Source organism: Bos grunniens, chromosome 3, assembly GCF_055505025.1.
Source record: "Bos grunniens cultivar Pamir isolate PY7600 chromosome 3, Bosgru_T2T1.0, whole genome shotgun sequence".
NCBI lineage: Eukaryota > Metazoa > Chordata > Mammalia > Artiodactyla > Bovidae > Bos > Bos grunniens.
The window spans coordinates 8,078,269-8,097,726 of NC_141167.1; the positions used below are offsets into that span (position 1 = coordinate 8,078,269).

At 48.1% G+C, this 19,458-nt stretch overlaps 1 protein-coding gene and 1 long non-coding RNA gene across 3 annotated transcripts in view; one reads left to right on the forward strand and one right to left on the reverse strand.

Annotated features, from left to right (window-relative positions):
• The window catches only part of LOC147374915 (UDP-glucuronosyltransferase 1A9-like), a 128,125-nt gene extending 114,952 nt beyond the window's left edge, over window positions 1-13,173 (reverse strand). The window contains exon 1 of one of the 2 annotated variants that reach the window (XM_086377045.1): window positions 12,856-13,173. In XM_086377045.1, coding sequence (XP_086233171.1) covers window positions 12,856-13,029 — 174 coding nt within the window. In that variant the 5' untranslated portion in view covers window positions 13,030-13,173. Of the gene's footprint in view, window positions 1-8,931; window positions 9,905-12,855 lie in introns of those variants that run through there. The other variant, XM_086377044.1, reaches the window with a different exon arrangement.
• On the forward strand, window positions 1,580-9,093 carry LOC147374927 (uncharacterized). The gene is made up of 3 exons (XR_015155182.1): window positions 1,580-1,761; window positions 1,981-2,076; window positions 8,439-9,093. It is a non-coding gene; the product is annotated as an uncharacterized LOC147374927 (long non-coding RNA).
• Window positions 13,174-19,458: the final 6,285 nt, after the last annotated feature.

Sequence of the window (19,458 nt, forward strand, 5' to 3'; positions counted from 1 at the left end):
CAACCCACTCCAGTATTCTTGCCTAGAGAATCCCCATGGACAGAGGAGCCTGGAGGGCTACAGTCCATGGGGCTGCAAAGAGTCGGATGCGACTGAGCAACTAAACACAGCAAAGATGAAATATGCTTCCCTGGTGCCTCAGTGGTAAAGGATCCACCTGCCAGTGCTAGAGACCTGGATTTGATCCCTGGATGGGAAAGATTCCCTGGAGAAGGGTATGGCAACCCACTCCAGTATTCTTATCTGGAGAATCCCATGGACAGAGGAGCTTGGGGGGCTACAGTCCATGTAGTCTCAGAGTCAAACACTATTTGGAGACTGAACAACAAACAACCAAGGTGAAACCTATAGTTACCATACAACCCAGCAATTCTTCTCCTGTGTATATACCCAAGAGAAGTGAAAGCACATGTCCACACAAAACTTGTGATCAAATGTTCGCAGCAACAGTATTCATAAGAGTCAAAAAGTAAAATAAGGCAGAGGTCTGACAAGCACACACACAGAGTACAGTATATCAGGGTCCAACCCAAGCCTCCTGCATTGCAGACTCTTTACCATCTGACCCACCAGAGAAGCCCTAGAACAAAATATTACTCCTCAATAAGAAGTAATGCCACAGCATGGATGGACCTGGAGGATGTGCTGTGTGAAAAAAAATCAACCACATAATCATATTACATATTCCATTTGTATTAAATGATCAGAATAAACAGATCCATGGAGACAGAAAAGGACGGTTGCCAAGGGCTAGGGAGAGGGGAGATTGAGGAATGGCTGTTGATGCTAAAGAGTATTCTGAGGACTTCTTGGAGGTCCACTGGTTAAGACTTCACTGTCTGATGCAGAGGGGAGCTGGTTCAATTCCTGGTCGAGGAGCTAAGATCCCATATGTCTTGCAGCCAAAAAACCCAAACATAAAATAGCAACGACATCATAACAAGTTGTATAAAGACTTTAAAAATGGTTCACATCAAAAAAAAAAAAAGGCTGTATTCTGAGGGTGATTGAAAACATTCTAAGATTAGCTGGGCTGATGGTTGCACAAATCTACAAATGTACTCCAAATCCATCAAATTGTAAATTTTAAAGAGGACTTGTATGGCTTAGGGCTTCCCTGGTGGCTCAGCTGGTAAAGAATCCGCCTACAATACGGGAGACTGGATTCGATCCCTTTGTTGGGAAGATCCCCTGGAGAAGGGAAAGGCTACCCATCCCAGTATCCTGGCCTGGAGAATTCCATGGACTGTATAGTCCATGGGGTCACAAGGAGTTGGACACAACTGAGCGACTTTCACACTGTATGGCTTATAAATTACAACTCAGTAACGTTTCTTTTTTAAACCCACTTTATCTTTCTCCTAGAATTATCTAAATTACTAGCCAACCAAGTTTCTTATATTTCAGACATTCCCACTGAATGCTTTCTTTTTTAACCCTGACTCATTCTAGTACTTAGCCACTCCTTAGAAATTACTTATTAACATAAACAGTGATGTCAAAATTACTGCATGTCTGTTAATCTCTGAGATAACTAAGCATAAAGATAAACACAGAATTTTGAAAGAGAACCAACCTGCTGAAGGCACTGTAGACATTGGCTCAAGTCTTAGATTTTTAAAATCGCCTGTTAAGAATGACTTGGCGTTTTGGAGTTTTTGTTCCCTTGACTTGCCTAAAAGTTAATCCTCAGTTCAACCTGCAAGCCTGAGTGAGTATTACTTGTAGAGACCCCGTCAGGAGACAAGATGAGTTCAGAGGGTGAGCAGAGCACCTTTTCCACCCCCCTCACCACCTAGCGGGGGGTCCTGTGGGAAGAAGTCACTGATGCTCACTTGGAATTTGTTCAGATCAGTGTCTCTCAGCTTCAGCGCTTATACTGTTCTGGGCTCAGATGATTCTTTGTTAGGAGAGGGTGGATGGGTATACTTCTTGTGCTTTGTGGGATTTCTAACAGCAACCCTGGCCTTTTCCTAGCAGATGAAGATGGCGGTGGTTTACTCGCTCAGTCATGGCCAACTCTGCGCCCCCATGGACTGTAGCCCACCAGGCTCCTCTGTCCACGGGATTCTCCAGGTGAGGATACTGGAGTGGGTTGCCATTTCCTTCTCCAGGGCATCTTCCGGACCCAGGGACTAAACCCTCATCTCCTGTGTCTCCTGCACCGTAGGTGGATTCTTTACCCACTGAGCCATTAGGGAAGCCTATGTTATCCCCCAATTATGACCCCACAGAATGCCTCCAGACATTGCTCCCTGGGGGACAAAATCACCCCTGTTTGAGAACCACTATCTAAATGACTCCAGAACACAAGAGGAGAAAATTTAGGAACAGAAAACTAGTCCAAGAGAAATTGGAATCTGGTTTTCTGCGGGGGAAATGCTCTCCAAAGAATGTGGCAAGAGGGACTTCCCTGGCAGTCCAGTGATGAAGACTTGGCACTTCCACTGCCAGGGAGGCATAGGCTCAATCCCTGGTTGGACTGAAAGTCCATGACTGCATTGAGTCAAGGGCCTGGGAAGGCAGGGATGGGGGCCACAGCTTCCTTTGGTGATCTACAAAGTGCTGTAACGTACTGCCCATTCGACCAACCCTCAAATAACCCTGTGAGGGGGTGAGGCAGACCTGGTCAGGCCCATTTCAACTGGGGAAGCCAAAGTTCATAGCCACAAGACCAGGAGAAAGCTGGCCAGATACACTGATTTGTCCTTTGGTTACTTTCTTTCCTCCATGAGGCTGAGCCTTGCCAACTCCTGCCTAATTAGAAAAAAAGAGGGCTGGACCTCAGGGTGGGAGAAGCCAAGAAGTGGGTTCTCATCACGCCTCTGCTCCTGGCTGCAGCCTGCGACCTCGGGCAGCTCCCTCAGCTCTCCTCAAGGCATCCATTTTCCTTTTTACGAGTTGGATGACCTCCTGTCTCTGGCCCCTTCCTGTTATTCCAGCCTAAAGTCACTCTCTCATATTTGAGTTGCACTGACTGGTTTCTAGATTCTCCCATGAACTGAGTCTCACCCACTCAACCCCATGGCTACCTGACTGTTCCCATTTCACAGATGGAGATATGAACACCCAGAGGTAAGCCACTTGCCTCTACCACACAGCCTGTTCAAATCCCAGTCTTACAGCTCTTGTCTTACTGAGGTCATGGGGACTAGGGAGGAACGCTTGGTGCCAGTGGGGGAGGGCAGACTGGGCCCTCCCCTCCGTAATTATGGGCTAGGGCCAAGCGTTCCTTCCCTCCTTCCCCCATGATGAGCAAGGTGGGCAGAGAAGATGTGTTGAGCCCAGAGCCTGAGATCTGGCCAAGACTTGCCTCCATGATCTGTACAACCAAATACGAATAGAAACCTGTCCTTTCCAAGCTCTTTTCCTGTCCTTCCCTGGAGAAGGGAAAGGTTACCCACTCCAGTATTCCAGCCTGGAGAATTCCATGGACAGTATAGTCCATAAGGTAGCAAAGAGTCAGACATGACTGAGCAACTTTCACTTTTCCCAGCTCTCAGCATCTCTCTGAATTGCAAGTGGAAGACACTAGGATTGCTCTCCTTTGTTCTAAGAAAACACGCCGGTGGCTTTTATTTATTTTGGTTGCGCAGGGTCTTACTTTCAGCATGCATGTGGGATCTAGTTCCCTGGCCAGGGATTGTACCCACAACTCCTGCATCACACTGGGAGTGCAGAGTCTTACCCACTGGACCACCGAGGGAAGTCCCTCCCATGGCCCTTCTAATAATGAAGTGTAAGGCTAAAGTCTTCTCTAAGATGGAGACATTTGACCTGAACCTCCCAAAAGGAAAAGACGTTAGCCATGGTAGACTGGTCTCAGCTAAGAAGCATGAAGAAACAACAGAGAGAGTGTTCCAGAAGGTGGTCAGGATCAGAATCCCCGTGAGCAGAGGGGAAGGCATCCGAGGAAATGTTCCAGCAGCAGAACTACTCTGGGGCCAGGTGTCGAGGTGCACAAGGGTGGAGCTGAGGGCCTGGGCAGGCACAGGACACATGGCTTCTGAACACGTGGGGCTGCCCCCTTGCCCAGGCTCTGAGGGCTTCCCCATGGGAACCACCTGCCAGACGACCGCGGGCTTCTCCGAAGCATCTTGGCAGAAACAAAGGGGAAGCCCTCGGAGGTGGCTGAGGCACTCCTTGGGCAGAGGAGGCCCTAGGGGCTGTGGTCAGAGTCACACCAACGTGGGCAACTGGGGAGGGGAATCCCCTGCTCTCTCATGTGGTGAGGCTGGGGCCCCCCAGTTACCCTGAGCCCTTTCCTAGATCATGAATTGTAGAGCTTTATGCAAGGAATGATCAGCCGGCTCTGGTTTGCAAAAGACTTGGCCCCTTTTTGAAAGCAATACAGGAGTATTTATTTTCAGCTAGGCCAACAGCTACCTATAAAACATGCTTGCTGATTTGATAAGCAAGTGTAATGTAGTTATTTATTCATTTGAATTCTTGCATTATTTCTGAAGTCAAGTGTGTTTTCAAAATTTTATTGGCCATTTGTGTGGTATCTTTGTATTGTTTGATCACATTACTCACCTGCTAAGGAGAGTTTGGGTTTTTTATTTTAATATTTTGTATTTATTTATTACTTCTGGCTGTACTAGGTCTTCAATTCTGTGAGCAGGCTTTCTTTAGTTGTGGAGAGTGGGGGCTCCTCGCTAGCTGTGTGCGTGAGCTCCTCGTCACAGAGACCTGTCCTGTTGCAGAGCACGGCACTAGAGACAGTGGGCTCCATAGTTGAAGCACATGGGCTTAGTCGCCCCATGGCATGTGGAACCTTCCCCGACCGGGGATCAAACCCGTGTCCCCTGCATTGCAAGGCAGATTCTTAACCACAGGACCACCAGGAAAATCGTAGAGTTTTTAAATTTATTTTTAGCTATATATCAGGCCTTTATTCTTTCTGATCTACACGTACCTTCTTTTTTAAATAATTTATTTAGATGAAGTCACCTAACAAAACTAACCATTTAAAGAAAACAGTTCTCTGCAATTAAGTACATTCACAAGGTCGTGTGGCCACCAGCGCTACAGACTTCCAAAACAACACTCCACAGTGCACATTTTTCTATGGCGTTGAAATAGTTTGATCATTTGTCAAAAGAAACTCCATTTTGATTTCTGGGCACAATAAAGGACAGAAATGGTATGGATCTAACAGAAGCTGAAGATATTAAGAAGAGGTGGCAAGAATACACAGAAGAACTATACAAAAAAGATCTTCTCGACCCAGATAATCACAATGGGGTGATCACTGACCTAGAGCCAGACATCCTGGAATGTGAAGTTCAGTGGGCCTTAGGAAGCATCACTACAAACAAAGATGGTGGAGGTGATGGAACTCCAGTTGAGCTATTTCAAATCGTGAAAGATGATGCTGCGAAAGTGCTGCACTCAATATGCCAGCAAATTTGGAAAACTCAGCAGTGGCCACAGGACTGGAAAAGGTCAGTTTTCATTACAATTCAAAAGGAAGGCAATGCCAAAGAATGTTTAAACTACCACACAATTGCACTCATCTCACACGCTAATAAAATAATCCTCAAAATTCTCCAAGCCAGGCTTCAACAGTACGAGAATGGTGAACTTCCAGATGTAATTAAAGCTGGATTTAGAAAAGGCAGAGGAACCAGAGATGAAATTGCCAACATCCGTTGGATCATCAAAAAGACAAGAAAGTTCCAGAAAAACATCTACTTCTGCTTTATTGACTATGCCAAAGCCTTTGACTGTGTTCCGTTCAGTTCAGTTCAGTCGTTCAGTCCGACTCTCTGTGACCCCATGAACCACAGCACGCCAGGCCTCCCTGTCCATTACCAACTCCCGGAGTCCACCCAAACCCATGTCCATCGAGTCAGTGATGCCATCCAACCATCTCACCCTCTGTCGTCCCCTTTTCCTCCTGCCCTCAATCTTTCCCAGCATCAGAGTCTTTTCCAATGAGTCAGCTCTTCACATCAGGTGGCCAAAGTATTGGAGTTTCAGCTTCAATATCAGTCCTTCCAATGAACACCCAGGACTGATCTCCTTTAGCATGGACTAGTTGGATCTCCTTGCAGTCCAAGGGACTCTCAAAAGTCTTCTCCAACACCACAGTTCAAAAACATCAATTCTTCAGTGCTAAGCTTTCTTTATAGTCCAACTCTCACATCCATACGTGACTATTGGAAAAACCATAGCCTTGACTAGACGGATCTTTGTTGGCAAAGTAATGTCTCTGCTTTTTAATATGCTGTCTAGGTTGGTCATAACTTTCCTTCCAAGGAGTAAGTGTCTTTTAATTTCATGGCTGTAGTCACCATCTGCAGTGATTTTGGAGCCAAAAACAAAAGACCTGCTTCTGTTAGGTCCATACCATTTCTGTCCTTTATTGAGCCCATCTTCACATCTTTGACTCTGTTGATCACAGTAAACTGTGGAAAATTCTGAAAGAGATGGGAATACCAGACCACCTGACCTGCCTCTTGAGAAACCTGTATGAAGGTCAGGAAGCAACGTTTAGAACTGTACATGGAACAACAGACAGGTTCCAAATAGGGAAAGGAGTACGTCAAGGCTGTATATTGTCACCCTGCTCATTTAACTTATATGCAGAAGACATCATGAGAAACGCTGGGCTGGATGAAGCACAAACTGGAATCTAGATTGCTGGGAGAAATATCAATAACCTCAGATATGCAGATGACACCACCCTTATGGCAGAAAGTGAAGAACTAAAGAGCCTCTTGATGAAAGTGAAAGAGGAGAGTAAAAAATTTGGCTTAAAGCTCAACATTCAGAAAAGTAAGATCATGGCATCCGGTCCCATCACTTCATGGTAAATAAATGGGGAAACAGTGGTAACAGTGTCAGAATTTATTTTTCTGGGCTCCAAAATGACTACAGATGGTGACTGCAGCCATGAAATTAAAAGATGCTTACTCCTTGGAAGGAAAGTGATGACCAATCTAGATAGCATATTCAAAAGCAGAGACATTACTTGGCCAACAAAGGTCCATCTAGTCAAAACTATGGTTTTTCCAGTGGTCATGTATGGATGTGAGAGTTGGACTATAAAGAAAGCTGAGCGCTGAAGAATTGATGCTTTGAACTGTGGTGTTGTAGAAGACTCTTGAGAGTCTCTTGGACAACAAGGAGTTCCAACCAGTCCACCCTAAAGGAGATCAGTCCTGAATATTCACTGGAAGGTGAATGAATTAATGGATCATTCATGGAAGGTGAATGAATCAGCTTCACTGATGCTGAGGCTGAGACTCCAATACTCTGGCCACCTGATTTGATAACTGACTCATTGGAAAAGACCCTGATGCTGGGAAAGATTGAAGGCAGGAGGAGAAGCGGATAACAGAGGATGAGATGGTTGGATGGCATCACCCACTTAATGGACATGAGTTGAGTAATCTCCGGGAGTTGGCAATGGACAGGGAGACCTGGAGTGCTGCAGTCCATGGGGTCCCAAAGAGTCGGACGCAACTGAGCAACTGAACTGAACCTCCAGTAATTTACAAATATAAGTTGATAATTATGTATTGTAGTACAGAATGTTCTCTATTGTTGAATGGGATTGCAATTCACACATAAATGTAAGTCAAGCACCAGGTAAAGATTCACGGGGCTCAGAAAGTACATCCACTATAATCTGGTTTTTTAATATCTAAATACAACTCTTTTTTTTTTTTTCAAAAATAAAATGATAGGTATCAAGGTAACAAAAACGCTATTTTCTTCCCTTCTTATGCCAAATGTTTCTTCGTACATTTTTGCTTATTAATGTCTTAATTAAAATTTCTTAGAACCCATAATTTCTAGTTCATGCTCTGTGTTTCCTGAAACGAGTCTAGTTAAGCTCATCAGCCCCTGCCCTGTTCCCATAGCTGATGCCAACTGTCTAGCGTGTTAATCAGCAGATGTTCAAGAAGGGTGGTGAGGGCCTTTGGGATTTATTTCAGGGTTTCTTTCTGAGGAAAAAAAAAATCACTTTACAAGAGAATTCCGGTGTGAACAAGTGATTGGAAGTCTTTCAAAGTTGTAAATATTAAAGCAAAACCAAACAATCTCACGAAACTCACAAGTTTTTATTTTCCAGAGTAGCTCTGGGCCCTCTTCCACACATGTCAAGAGGGCATCTAGGGACACTTGCCTTAGGTCAGAGGTCAACACACCTTTTCTGTAAAGAGTCAGATAGTAAATATGCAGGCTCAGCATACCCCACACATTGCTGTCACACACTCTTTGTTGTGGTTTATAACATGCCTTCAGAAAAAAAATGTAGAACCACTCTTAGCTCTGGGCAGATTCTGTCCAGTAGCTATCCTGTGCTGACTCCTGGTTTAGGGTCCACGGAAAAGGCAGTGCACAGAGATGGGAGAATGTACTTCTTTTTTTTTTTTACTTTTTATTTTAAATTTCAGTATAGCCAATTTAAAATGTTGTGGTAGTTTCAGGCGGACAGCAAAGGGACTCAGCCACAGGAAGAAGGTATTTGGACCTGGGCCAGCAAGAAGGTATTCGGACCTGGGCCAGCATGGACAGAGGAGCCCGGCAAGTTACAGACCATGGGGTGGCAAAGAGTCAGACATGACTTACCAACTAAACAACAGCAACAAACAAGCCTCTTAGCTCTGTGTCCTCTTGATCCAGCTTCACCTGTTCCCTCAACAGACAAGCAGAGGATTTGGACTGGAAACTTGTCAGGCTCATTCGAGGATTCTGTGAGTGCCCCCAGATAACCTTGCTCAAGATATCTCCTGCTGTTGCCATGAACCACCTCTGTGTTCCTTCCAGGCCACAGCATCATTCAAAACCTCAGCCTGTCTTCTCCTCCTCAGGCAGCACTCCCTGGAGCCAAATGCTCGAGGGAAGACAGAACACGAAAGAACCACGTCTCCCCAGGAAGACACAGGGCCACCCGAAAGAAAGCCAGCCACTCACCTGAGACAGGACGCCCTGTTTCTTGCAGCTGGACCCTCCGATGAGGACCATGTTGGGCATGACTGGTCTGGGATACTCGAACACAAAGTCGTATCTTAACAGCCAAATGGAGGCCTTCCGATACAAGGCCGGCAAGTGCACCTGTCTCCCAAGGACTTCCCCTGCCAGGTCTTCGTACTTGGAATACAGCGCGTAGAGCAGAATGTTCTCCAGGTAGTTCACCAGGAAATTGCCCACCCTTTGGAGGAAGGTCATGTGGTCTGAGAACTGAGTGTAGTACCTGGGGACATAGGACAAGGGGCTCGGAGTCCTGGTGAAAGTGTTCTCCAGGGCACAGGGGAAGCCCCTGAAGAGATACACGGAGGGCAGGTTCAGGTACTCGGCCAGGATCACCCCACAAGGTAAGGCCGGGTCTGTGAACAGGGCGTCAAACTTGTTCTCCCGGAGGAAGCGCAGGGTGTCTGAGTGCCTCAGGAGACTCTGGCAGTTGAGAAAGTACATATTGATGACAATCATGTTGTTCCTATACTCCACCACAGGGGCAGTCACCAACCAGCGTGGAGAAAAGTGGTGTTTCCCGAAGGAGCGGTAACGGGCTTCCAGCTCCTCCTGGTCGAACGGCACTGGGTGGATTTTCCTTGTGTAGTGCTTGGACTCTTGGAGGAGCAGGTTGACTTCAGGCACCACCACCACGATCTCATGCCCTTTCTCACTGAGATGCTCAACGATGTCCTTCATGCTGAGCCAGTGGCTTCCATCCTGAGGGACCACCAGCAGCCTGTCCCCCAGGGTGAAGCCCCAAAGTGCTAAGAAGAAAACCGCCACGGAAACTCTCCAAAGAAGGCAAGCCATGCTACAGGAGAACTGGCAGGTAGCAACAAGAATAATTTACAGGCTCCAAACTGCCAAGCTCTGGGAGAATTTTTTTTTCTTCAACAAATCCCTGCCCTTCACAGACCCAGCCTACCTCGCCTTGCCCTGAACTGCCCTATTACATGAAGGAATCTAAATTAATGTTTAACCACTTTCAAGCACATGGCTAACTTGCAATGACCAGGCCCCTTACCAGCATTCACCTGAGCCTCTCGATTTATTTTTGTTTTTCTCTGCATCCCTAAAAATGGGTCTGTCCCACTCCCACTGTGGGACATCTCGGAAGGTTCCGGGGCCTAGCTTCAGCCCTCCATCCTGAGCAGTCCACACCCTGGATTCTGCAGCATCCATGACCATGTCCATGGACAAATATTTATCAAGGCTTCCCCACTTGTCAACCTTTCTCATTCCCAAATGCAAGGTGAACAGATGCCAAGTTTAGGCATCTGAACAACACAGCAGAGCTGGTCACTCCAAATCCTGGTTACCTGGTTACCACAGCGACAGCTGGATTCAAGGGGGCATGCAGAAAGCTACCCTGGCACGGAGTCTGACCTTCCTCCCACCCCACCTCTCCTGGTCTCACCACTGTGCCTGGGGGCTCTCTTTTATACCAGAAGACAAAAAGAATCTCAACAAAGGGCTTCCCTGGTGGCTCCGTAGTCAAGCGTCCACCTGCCAGTACAGGAGACCGGGGTTTGATCCCTGGCCCGGGAAGATCCCACATCCCACATCCCACAACTACTGAAGCCTTCATGCCCTAGAGTGCACACTCTGCAACAAGAGAAACCTCCATGATGAGAAGCCGGCGGAACACTAGAGAGTCGCCCCCGCCTGCCACAACTGGAGATAAAAAGCCCCGCAGCAACGAACACAGCAGCACAGCCAAAAATAAATAAATTAAACTATTTTAAAAAATAATCCCAACAGATATGTGCTCAAAGACCACAGCGTCCACTCGGACTGTGGTAAAAACAGAAATTCTAAAGTCTGTAGCCTCCCCTTCCTCACCCTCCTCCGACCCCAGCAGCACAACCCACTGCTCTGCACCTGAATTGCTGCATCTGCCACAGAGGGTTCCATCTAGAATTAGTGAGTTAATCTGCTAATCCGAGAGTGTGGGCACCAGGGCAGGTCCCTCAGAGGGGCTTCCTCTGGCTCTGATCAGGCAGCCTAGTTCTGTGTGGATGAACCGAAAAGCCCTCTGCTGGGCAAAAGCAAATCCTCAGATTGTCTCAAGGAGGACTTCCCTAGCGGTCCAGGAGTTGGGAGTCTGCCTGGCAATGCAGGGATGTGGGCCTGAGCCCTGGTCTGGGAACTAGGATCCCAAATAACTTTGTTGTTATTGCTGCTCAGTTGCTAAGTTTTGTCCTACCCTCTGCGACTTCACAGACTGTAGCACATCAGGCTCCTCTGTCCTCTACTATCTCCCAGATCTTGCTAAAATTCATGTCCACTGAGTCAGTGATGCCATCCAACCATCTCATCCTCTGCTGCCCCCTTCTTCTGCCTTCAATCTTTCCTTGCATCAGGGTCTTTTCTAATGAGTTGGCTCTTTCCATCAGGGGGCCAAAGTACTGGAGCTTCAGCATCAGTCCTTCCAGTGAATATTCAGGACTGATTTTCTTTAGGATTGACTGGTTTGATCTCCTTGCAGTCCAAGGGACTCTCAAGAGTCTTCTCCAGCACCACGATTCAAAAGCAGCAATTCTTTGGCACTCAGACTTCTTTATGGCCCAACTCTCACATCTATACATGACTACTAGGAAAACCACAGCTTTGGCTAGACAAATCTTTGTCGGCAAAGTGATGTTTCTCCTTTTTAATACGCTGTCTAGGTTTGTCCAGATGGCATGCCATGGAGCAACTGGGCCTGCGTGCCACAACTAGAGAGTGTGTGCAACAAAGATCATGGATTCTGTAACTAAGACCCAAGGCAGCCTAATAATTAACTAATTTTAAGATAAAATCTCAAGGAGTGAAAGTTCTAAGTTGTGCACTGCGAATGGAAAGAGGATAGGAGGAGTAAAAGAGGCAGGAGAGAAAGTGGAAAAATGTAAAAGGGGAGAGAATGTAGAAATATAAAACAAAGGGAAAGCAGCAGGTGACAGGGATTTGATGGTGACTCAACCAGCCAGGATTTGAAACAAAAATATGTCTCTAGCATTGGATCCCAGACACCGCAGAACACTTTCTTGGCTTAGAAAGCAATTTCCCATTGGCTTAGGGAATTTCCCACCAATGAGGGCCCCTGAAGCAAAGACTGCACAGTGGGTGGCCTAAACTGCAGAAATTTACTACCAGGGTTCTGGAGACTGAATGCCTGAGATCAAGGCATGGGCCAGGTGGATTTCTTCTGGAGGCTTTCAGGAATGGTCTGCTCCAGGTTCCCTTCTAACCTCTGATGACTTACCCTTTTTTATAAGGACATTGCTGTTGTCATTTAGTTGCTAAGCTCTATCCAAATCTTTTGTGACCTCATGGACTGTATGTAGCCCACCAGGCTGCTCTATCCATGGAATTTCCCAGGCAAGAATACAGGAGTGGGGTGTCATTTCCTTCTCCAGGGGATCTTCCTGACCCAGGAATCGAATACACATCTCCTGCATTGGCAGGCAGATTCTTTACCACTGTGCCACCTGGGAAACCCCGTTGGGGATATGTCTACCCAAGTGATCTACTAGATAGTATTACCAACTCAATAAACACGAATCTGAGCAAACTCCAGGAGTCAGTGGAGGACAGAGGAGCCTGTCTTGCCACAGTCCATGGGATCAGAAAGAGTTGGAAAGGACTTGGTGACTGAACAACAACAACAAAATGATCTGTTTTAGAAATTAAAATCACTTTAAAAAATGCTTCCTCATTAACTGATTTAAGATAATAAGAATAAGTCCATTCTGGGTTAGGATAAATAGCATATTAAAGAAAAATAGCTGCATTTCCCAAAACAAACAAGCAAAAAAATAGAAGAGTGACTATTTTAATTTTTTTTTTTTTGCAAGTGACAGTTTACAGATTTAAACAGTTACAGATTATAGTGTCACTGACCAGCTTCCTCTCCCAAAAGAGTCGATGTTCTTTAGGTGTTCTGCTGCATGTGTGCAAGTCCCCGTGGGAGCTAGCACATGGTGAGAGCCCTGGAGTATGAGTGAGAAAGCCAGGGAGTGACTTCCAGCCCTCCCACCCATCAGTCCAGGATGTGATACGACTCTTGATTTTCATGTTAGCACTGCCTGATTTACTGCTGAGTAGAGAGAGTCCAGGAGATGACGGGTGTGAGAGGCAAGCTTTCTAAGCAAGAGGTGGTTCCTAGCAGAACTCAAACAGACTCGCCCAGGACTAGTCACACACAACTGAACTGGCACACAAGGGCCTGTCCTAACCTAGCCCCTCGGGCTCAGGAAGCATGCTGGGACTCAGGAAAAGAAAAGAAGCCGGAGAAACGGCATGGAAGGGGCTGTTGCAAGCACAGGGCTGGTCCCAGGAATCCAGCCAAATCCCAAATTCATTGCAACATCCCAGGGAGAAGAGTGCCAGCAGGGTTTCCCACTCACACTGATCAGAGTCAGAAAGGAGAGCGTCCTGGTGTGTGTCCATCAAGGTGGCACGGAGACCCTGATGGTCCCAAGGGGAGCAGAGTGAGTGAGAGTCCACCCTCCAGGGCAGGCAGGACCCCCACAGGTTCAAGGTAATTCAAGGGTCAACCTTTCTGAAGCAAGAACAGTGCTTCCAGAGGAGGGAAGACTGAAGAAAGTGTGTGGAGGTGGACGCAGAAAGATGCCCTGCAAGCCCCAGGCTCCTCAGCCCAGTCCCCATCCTTCAGAGGACCACTCTGGGCCCTTCCGAGCAGAGGTCTGCTCTGGTCTCTGAGTTGCTGGACAGGAGGCTTGGCCTCCTGTTCTTATTCCCAGCAGGCCCAAAGGGTCATACAAGGAGACAGGAGATGAAAGAAAGAAACTAACACCACTTTGTAAAATGTCACCAGAGAGATAGCCTTGCAAACTAAGAAGGGAGTGTGGAGAAGACTGTTTCTATTCATAAGAATGATGTGTGTGTATGTATGTGCATGTGTATGAACAAGACAACAGGAAGAATGTAGAGTGTCTGCCAGTCACAGCAGGGGAGACGGGTGAGCCACCCTGGAGGGTCAGGCCTGCTCTGGGTAGTGCCGTGGGACGCTGTGTGTCCTGGGGCATCACTGAGTGTCAAGGTGGAAAGCCAACCTTTTCTCAGGGTCTCCTGAAGACCCAACCCCTGAGTTTAGGGCATGTATCCACAGTGGACTACAGTCCTGCTGCTACTGCTGCTGCTAACTCGCTTCAGTCGTGTCCGACTCTGTGCGACCCCATGGACTGCAGCCTACCAGGCTCCTCCCTCCGTGGGATTTTCCAGGCAAGAGTACTGCAGTGGGGTGCCATTGCCTTCTCCGGGACTACAGTCCATAGCGTGGCAAATATTGGACACAACTGAGCGTCTAAGCACAGCATGATACAGCATCCCTGGGGAGAAGGGGGCAGATCCTGGGATGGAAGCTGAGATGTCCCTAAAATTAAATGGAGGACACCTGGCATTTTGAGTAGAGAGGAGGTGAAAAGGTCTCTGTATGTGGAGGTGGCAATGTCATGATAGAAGGAAGATGATTAGAAAGGTTGACCCTTGAATTACCTGCAGCTCATGATAAAGACGGGTTGGATCTATAAGATTTTAAAGGTCCTGCCAAGTGTTTGAGGCCTGAAAAAGACATTTACTAAATCCAGAATCTAAAAAGTACAAAATCAAATTAATAAAAAGCTATACAAATATAACCTCAGGTCAGTTGGTCTACTGTGTTTCAACTCATCAAGCGACATTGACAGAATATGTGATGCGGGATACGGGGGGCAATTTAATCCATTTGCTAGGCTGTGGGGTGGGGACCCCTGAAGTCAGAGTGCTGTGGGCCCAGGTCTTGGCACAGGTCCCAAAGGGTCAAGTCTGAATCACCCATGGATAGGCCGGCCTGATGTCTCTGGTGGTCACACATCTTACCATAGGGACCTTGTCTGTGACTTCCGGGGTGGGGGTGCGGGGAGTGTGTGTGGCATCAATGTGGGTGGTGGCCCCAGGAGCCAGCAGTAGTGAGGAGGGGGAGGGGGCACAGGTCACTCAGCAGCCATGACAGAGGACCACTCCGAAGAGACAGGAAACTGGACTTCCACTTCCTGCATCTGCTAGAGTAAGGAGACCTCAAAGACATGGGTGAAGGGGGAAGAACGTGCCTGGGTTTCAGCGTGAGATGCCTCGTGATATTTGGGTTTGGGCTGCGGGGCTTGGCACAATCTCTCCCCACCTCTCCCTAAGGTCACTCATCCGGCAAGATCCCCCAGAGTCAGTTCTCTTTGTACCCTCTGCTCTTCACGTGATTTTCATGTTAGCACTGCCTGATTTACTGCTGAGTAAAGAGAGTCCAGGAGATGACGGGTGTGAGAGGCAAGCTTTCTAAGCAAGAGGTGGTTCCTAGCAGAACTCAAACAGACTCGCCCAGGACTAGTCACACACAACTGAACTGGCACGCAAGGGCCTGTCCTAACCTAGCCCCTCGGGCTCAGGAAGCATGCTGGGACTCAGGAAAAGAAAAGAAGCCGGAGAAACGGCATGGAAGGGGCTGTTGCAAGCACAGGGCTGGTCCCAGGAATCCAGCCAAATCCCAAATTCATTGCAACATCCCAGGGAGAAGAGTGCCAGCAGGGTTTCCCACTCACAGTGATCAGAGTCAGAAAGGAGAGCGTCCTGGTGTGTGTCCATCAGGGTGGCACGGAGACCCTGATGGTCCCAAGGGGAGCAGAGTGAGTGAGAGTCCACCCTCCAGGGCAGGCAGGACCCCCACAGGTTCAAGGTAATTCAAGGGTCAACCTTTCTGAAGCAAGAACAGTGCTTCCAGAGGAGGGAAGACTGAAGAAAGTGTGTGGAGGTGGACGCAGAAAGATGCCCTGCAAGCCCCAGGCTCCTCAGCCCAGTCCCCATCCTTCAGAGGACCACTCTGGGCCCTTCCGAGCAGAGGTCTGCTCTGGTCTCTGAGTTGCTGGACAGGAGGCTTGGCCTCCTGTTCTTATTCCCAGCAGGCCCAAAGGGTCATACAAGGAGACAGGAGATGAAAGAAAGAAACTAACACCACTTTGTAAAATGTCACCAGAGAGATAGCCTTGCAAACTAAGAAGGGAGTGTGGAGAAGACTGTTTCTATTCATAAGAATGATGTGTGTGTATGTATGTGCATGTGTATGAACAAGACAACAGGAAGAATGTAGAGTGTCTGCCAGTCACAGCAGAGGAGACAGGTGAGCCACCCTGGAGGGTCAGGCCTGCTCTGGGTAGTGCCGTGGGACGCTGTGTGTCCTGGGGCATCACTGAGTGTCAAGGTGGAAAGCCAACCTTTTCTTGGGGTCTCCTGAAGACCCAACCCCTGAGTTTAGGGCATGTATCCACAGTGGACTACAGTCCTGCTGCTACTGCTGCTGCTAACTCGCTTCAGTCGTGTCTGACTCTGTGCGACCCCATGGACTGCAGCCTACCAGGCTCCTCCCTCCGTGGGATTTTCCAGGCAAGAGTACTGCAGTGGGGTGCCATTGCCTTCTCCGGGACTACAGTCCATAGCGTGGCAAATATTGGACACAACTGAGCGTCTAAGCACAGCATGATACAGCATCCCTGGGGAGAAGGGGGCAGATCCTGGGATGGAAGCTGAGATGTCCCTAAAATTAAATGGAGGACACCTGGCATTTTGAGTAGAGAGGAGGTGAAAAGGTCTCTGTATGTGGAGGTGGCAATGTCATGATAGAAGGAAGATGATTAGAAAGGTTGACCCTTGAATTACCTGCAGCTCATGATAAAGACGGGTTGGATCTATAAGATTTTAGTGCCAAGTGTTTGAGGCTTGAAAAAGACATTTACTAAATCCAGAATCTAAAAAGTACAAAATCAAATTAATAAAAAGCTATACAAATATAACCTCAGGTCAGTTGGTCCACTGTGTTTCAGCTCATCAAGCGACATTGACAGAATATGCGATGCGGGATACGGGGGACAATTTAATCCATTTGCTAGGCTGTGGGGTGGGGACCCCTGAAGTCAGAGTGCTGTGGGCCCAGGTCTTGGCACAGGTCCCAAAGGGTCAAGTCTGAATCACCCATGGATAGGCCGGCCTGATGTCTCTGGTGGTCACATATCTTACCATAGGGACCTTGTCTGTGACTTCTGTGGGGGTGGGGGGTGTGGGGAGTGTGTGAGGCATCAATGTGGGTGGTGGCCCCAGGAGCCAGCAGTAATGAGGAGGGGGAGGGGGCACAGGTCACTCAGCAGCCATGACAGAGGACCACTCAGAAGAGACAGGAAACTGGACTTCCACTTCCTGCATCTGCTAGAGTAAGGAGACCTCAAAGACATGGGTGAAGGGGGAAGAACGTGCCTGGGTTTCAGCGTGAGATGCCTCGTGATATTTGGGTTTGGGCTGCGGGGCTTGGCACAATCTCTCCCCACCTCTCCCTAAGGTCACTCATCCGGCAAGATCCCCCAGAGTCAGTTCTCTTTGTACCCTCTGCTCTTCACGTGATTTACATGTTAGCACTGCCTGATTTACTGCTGAGTAAAGAGAGTCCAGGAGATGACGGGTGTGAGAGGCAGGCTTTCCAAGCAAGAGGTGGTTCCTAGCAGAACTCAAACAGACTCGCCCAGGACTAGTCACGCACAACTGAACTGGCACGCAAGGGTCTGTCCTAACCTAGCCCCGCGGGCTCAGGAAGCATGCTGGGACTCAGGAAAAGAAAAGAAGCCTGAGAAACGGCATGGAAGGGGCTGTTGCAAGCACAGCGCTGGTCCCAGGAACCCAGCCAAATCCCAAATTCATTGCAACATCCCAGGGAGAAGAGTGCCAGCAGGGTTTCCCACTCATAGTGATCAGAGTCAGAAAGGAGAGCGTCCTGGTGTGTGTCCATCAAGGTGGCACGGAGACCCTGATGGTCCCAAGGGGAGCAGAGTGAGTGAGAGTCCACCCTCCAGGGCAGGCAGGACCCCCACAGGTTCAAGGTAATTCAAGGGTCAACCTTTCTGAAGCAAGAACAGTGCTTCCAGAGGAGGGAAGACTGAAGAAAGTGTGTGGAGGTGGACGCAGAAAGATGCCCTGCAAGCCCCAGGCTCCTCAGCCCAGTCCCCATCCTTCGGAGGACCACTCTGTGCCCTTCCGAGCAGAGGTCTGCTCTGGTCTCTGAGTTGCTGGACAGGAGGCTTGGCCTCCTGTTCTTATTCCCAGCAGGCCCAAAGGGTCATACAAGGAGACAGGAGATGAAAGAAAGAAACTAACACCACTTTGTAAAATGTCACCAGAGAGATAGCCTTGCAAACTAAGAAGGGAGTGTGGAGAAGACTGTTTCTATTCATAAGAATGATGTGTGTGTATGTATGTGCATGTGTATGAACAAGACAACAGGAAGAAGAATGTAGAGTGTCTGCCAGTCACAGCAGAGGAGACGGGTGAGCCACCCTGGAGGGTCAGGCCTGCTCTGGGTAGTGCCGTGGGACGCTGTGTGTCCTGGGGCATCACTGAGTGTCAAGGTGGAAAGCCAACCTTTTCTCGGGGTCTCCTGAAGACCCAACCCCTGAGTTTAGGGCGTGTATCCACAGTGGACTGCAGTCCTGCTGCTACTGCTGCTGCTAACTCGCTTCAGTCGTGTCCGACTCTGTGCCACCCCATAGACGGCAGCCCACCAGGCTCCCCAGTCCCTGGGACTCTCCAGGCAAGAACACTGGAGTGGGTTGCCATTTCCTTCTCCAACGCAGGAAAGTGAAAAGTGAAAGTGAAGTCGCTCAGTGGTGTCCGACTCTTAGGGATGAAAGGTTGTTGTTGAGTCACGCGAATACACCGGGATTCTTGGCCCCCGGAGGAGAAGAATTCAATCCGGGGCCAGAGACGAGGCTTGATCGCTCAGAGCTTTTGTGTAGTAAAGTTTTATTAAAGTATAAAGGAGATAGAGAAAGCTTCTGACATAGGCATCAGAAGAGGGCAGAAAGAGTACCCGCTTGCTAGTGTTAATAATGAGGTTATATAATCCAAAGAATGTCTGGAGGTTGTAAAGACCTCCTCCGACCTACTCTCATAATTTACATTTTAAGATAACACTGTCCTCAGGCAAGATACATCCTTGTAAAGACCAGGTATACTCCCATAATTAACTTTTTAAAATAACAGAAGGTTGAATCCAAAGACTGTCCTTAGGCAGGATACATTATTGGTATATAATCCTAAGGAATGTGGAGAAAGAAAAAAAGTTTGTCCTTTTTTCCTCCTTGAGAATTCCAGACCCCTCTCTCTTTGGGGACCCCTAGACTCCCTATCAACCTGCCTAGGAAATGACTCTCTCATTCCCCCCTTTTCTTTTAGGAGAATTATGTTGCCTAGGGAAAAGGGGCGTCGTTCTCGTTCCATAACTGCTTCCAAGCTGATAAGGGGCGCTGTCCCTAAATTGGTGAGGCAACATATTCTCCTAATCCTCATATTGAGGATATCTGATCCAGGGGCCCCAAATAGTAGCTGGAGGAAGCTACAGCAGTAGCAGGAGTTTGAGCAACCATTTGTAACTTAAAAGCTTTCATGCGGCTAGAAACAAATCCAGTTATACAA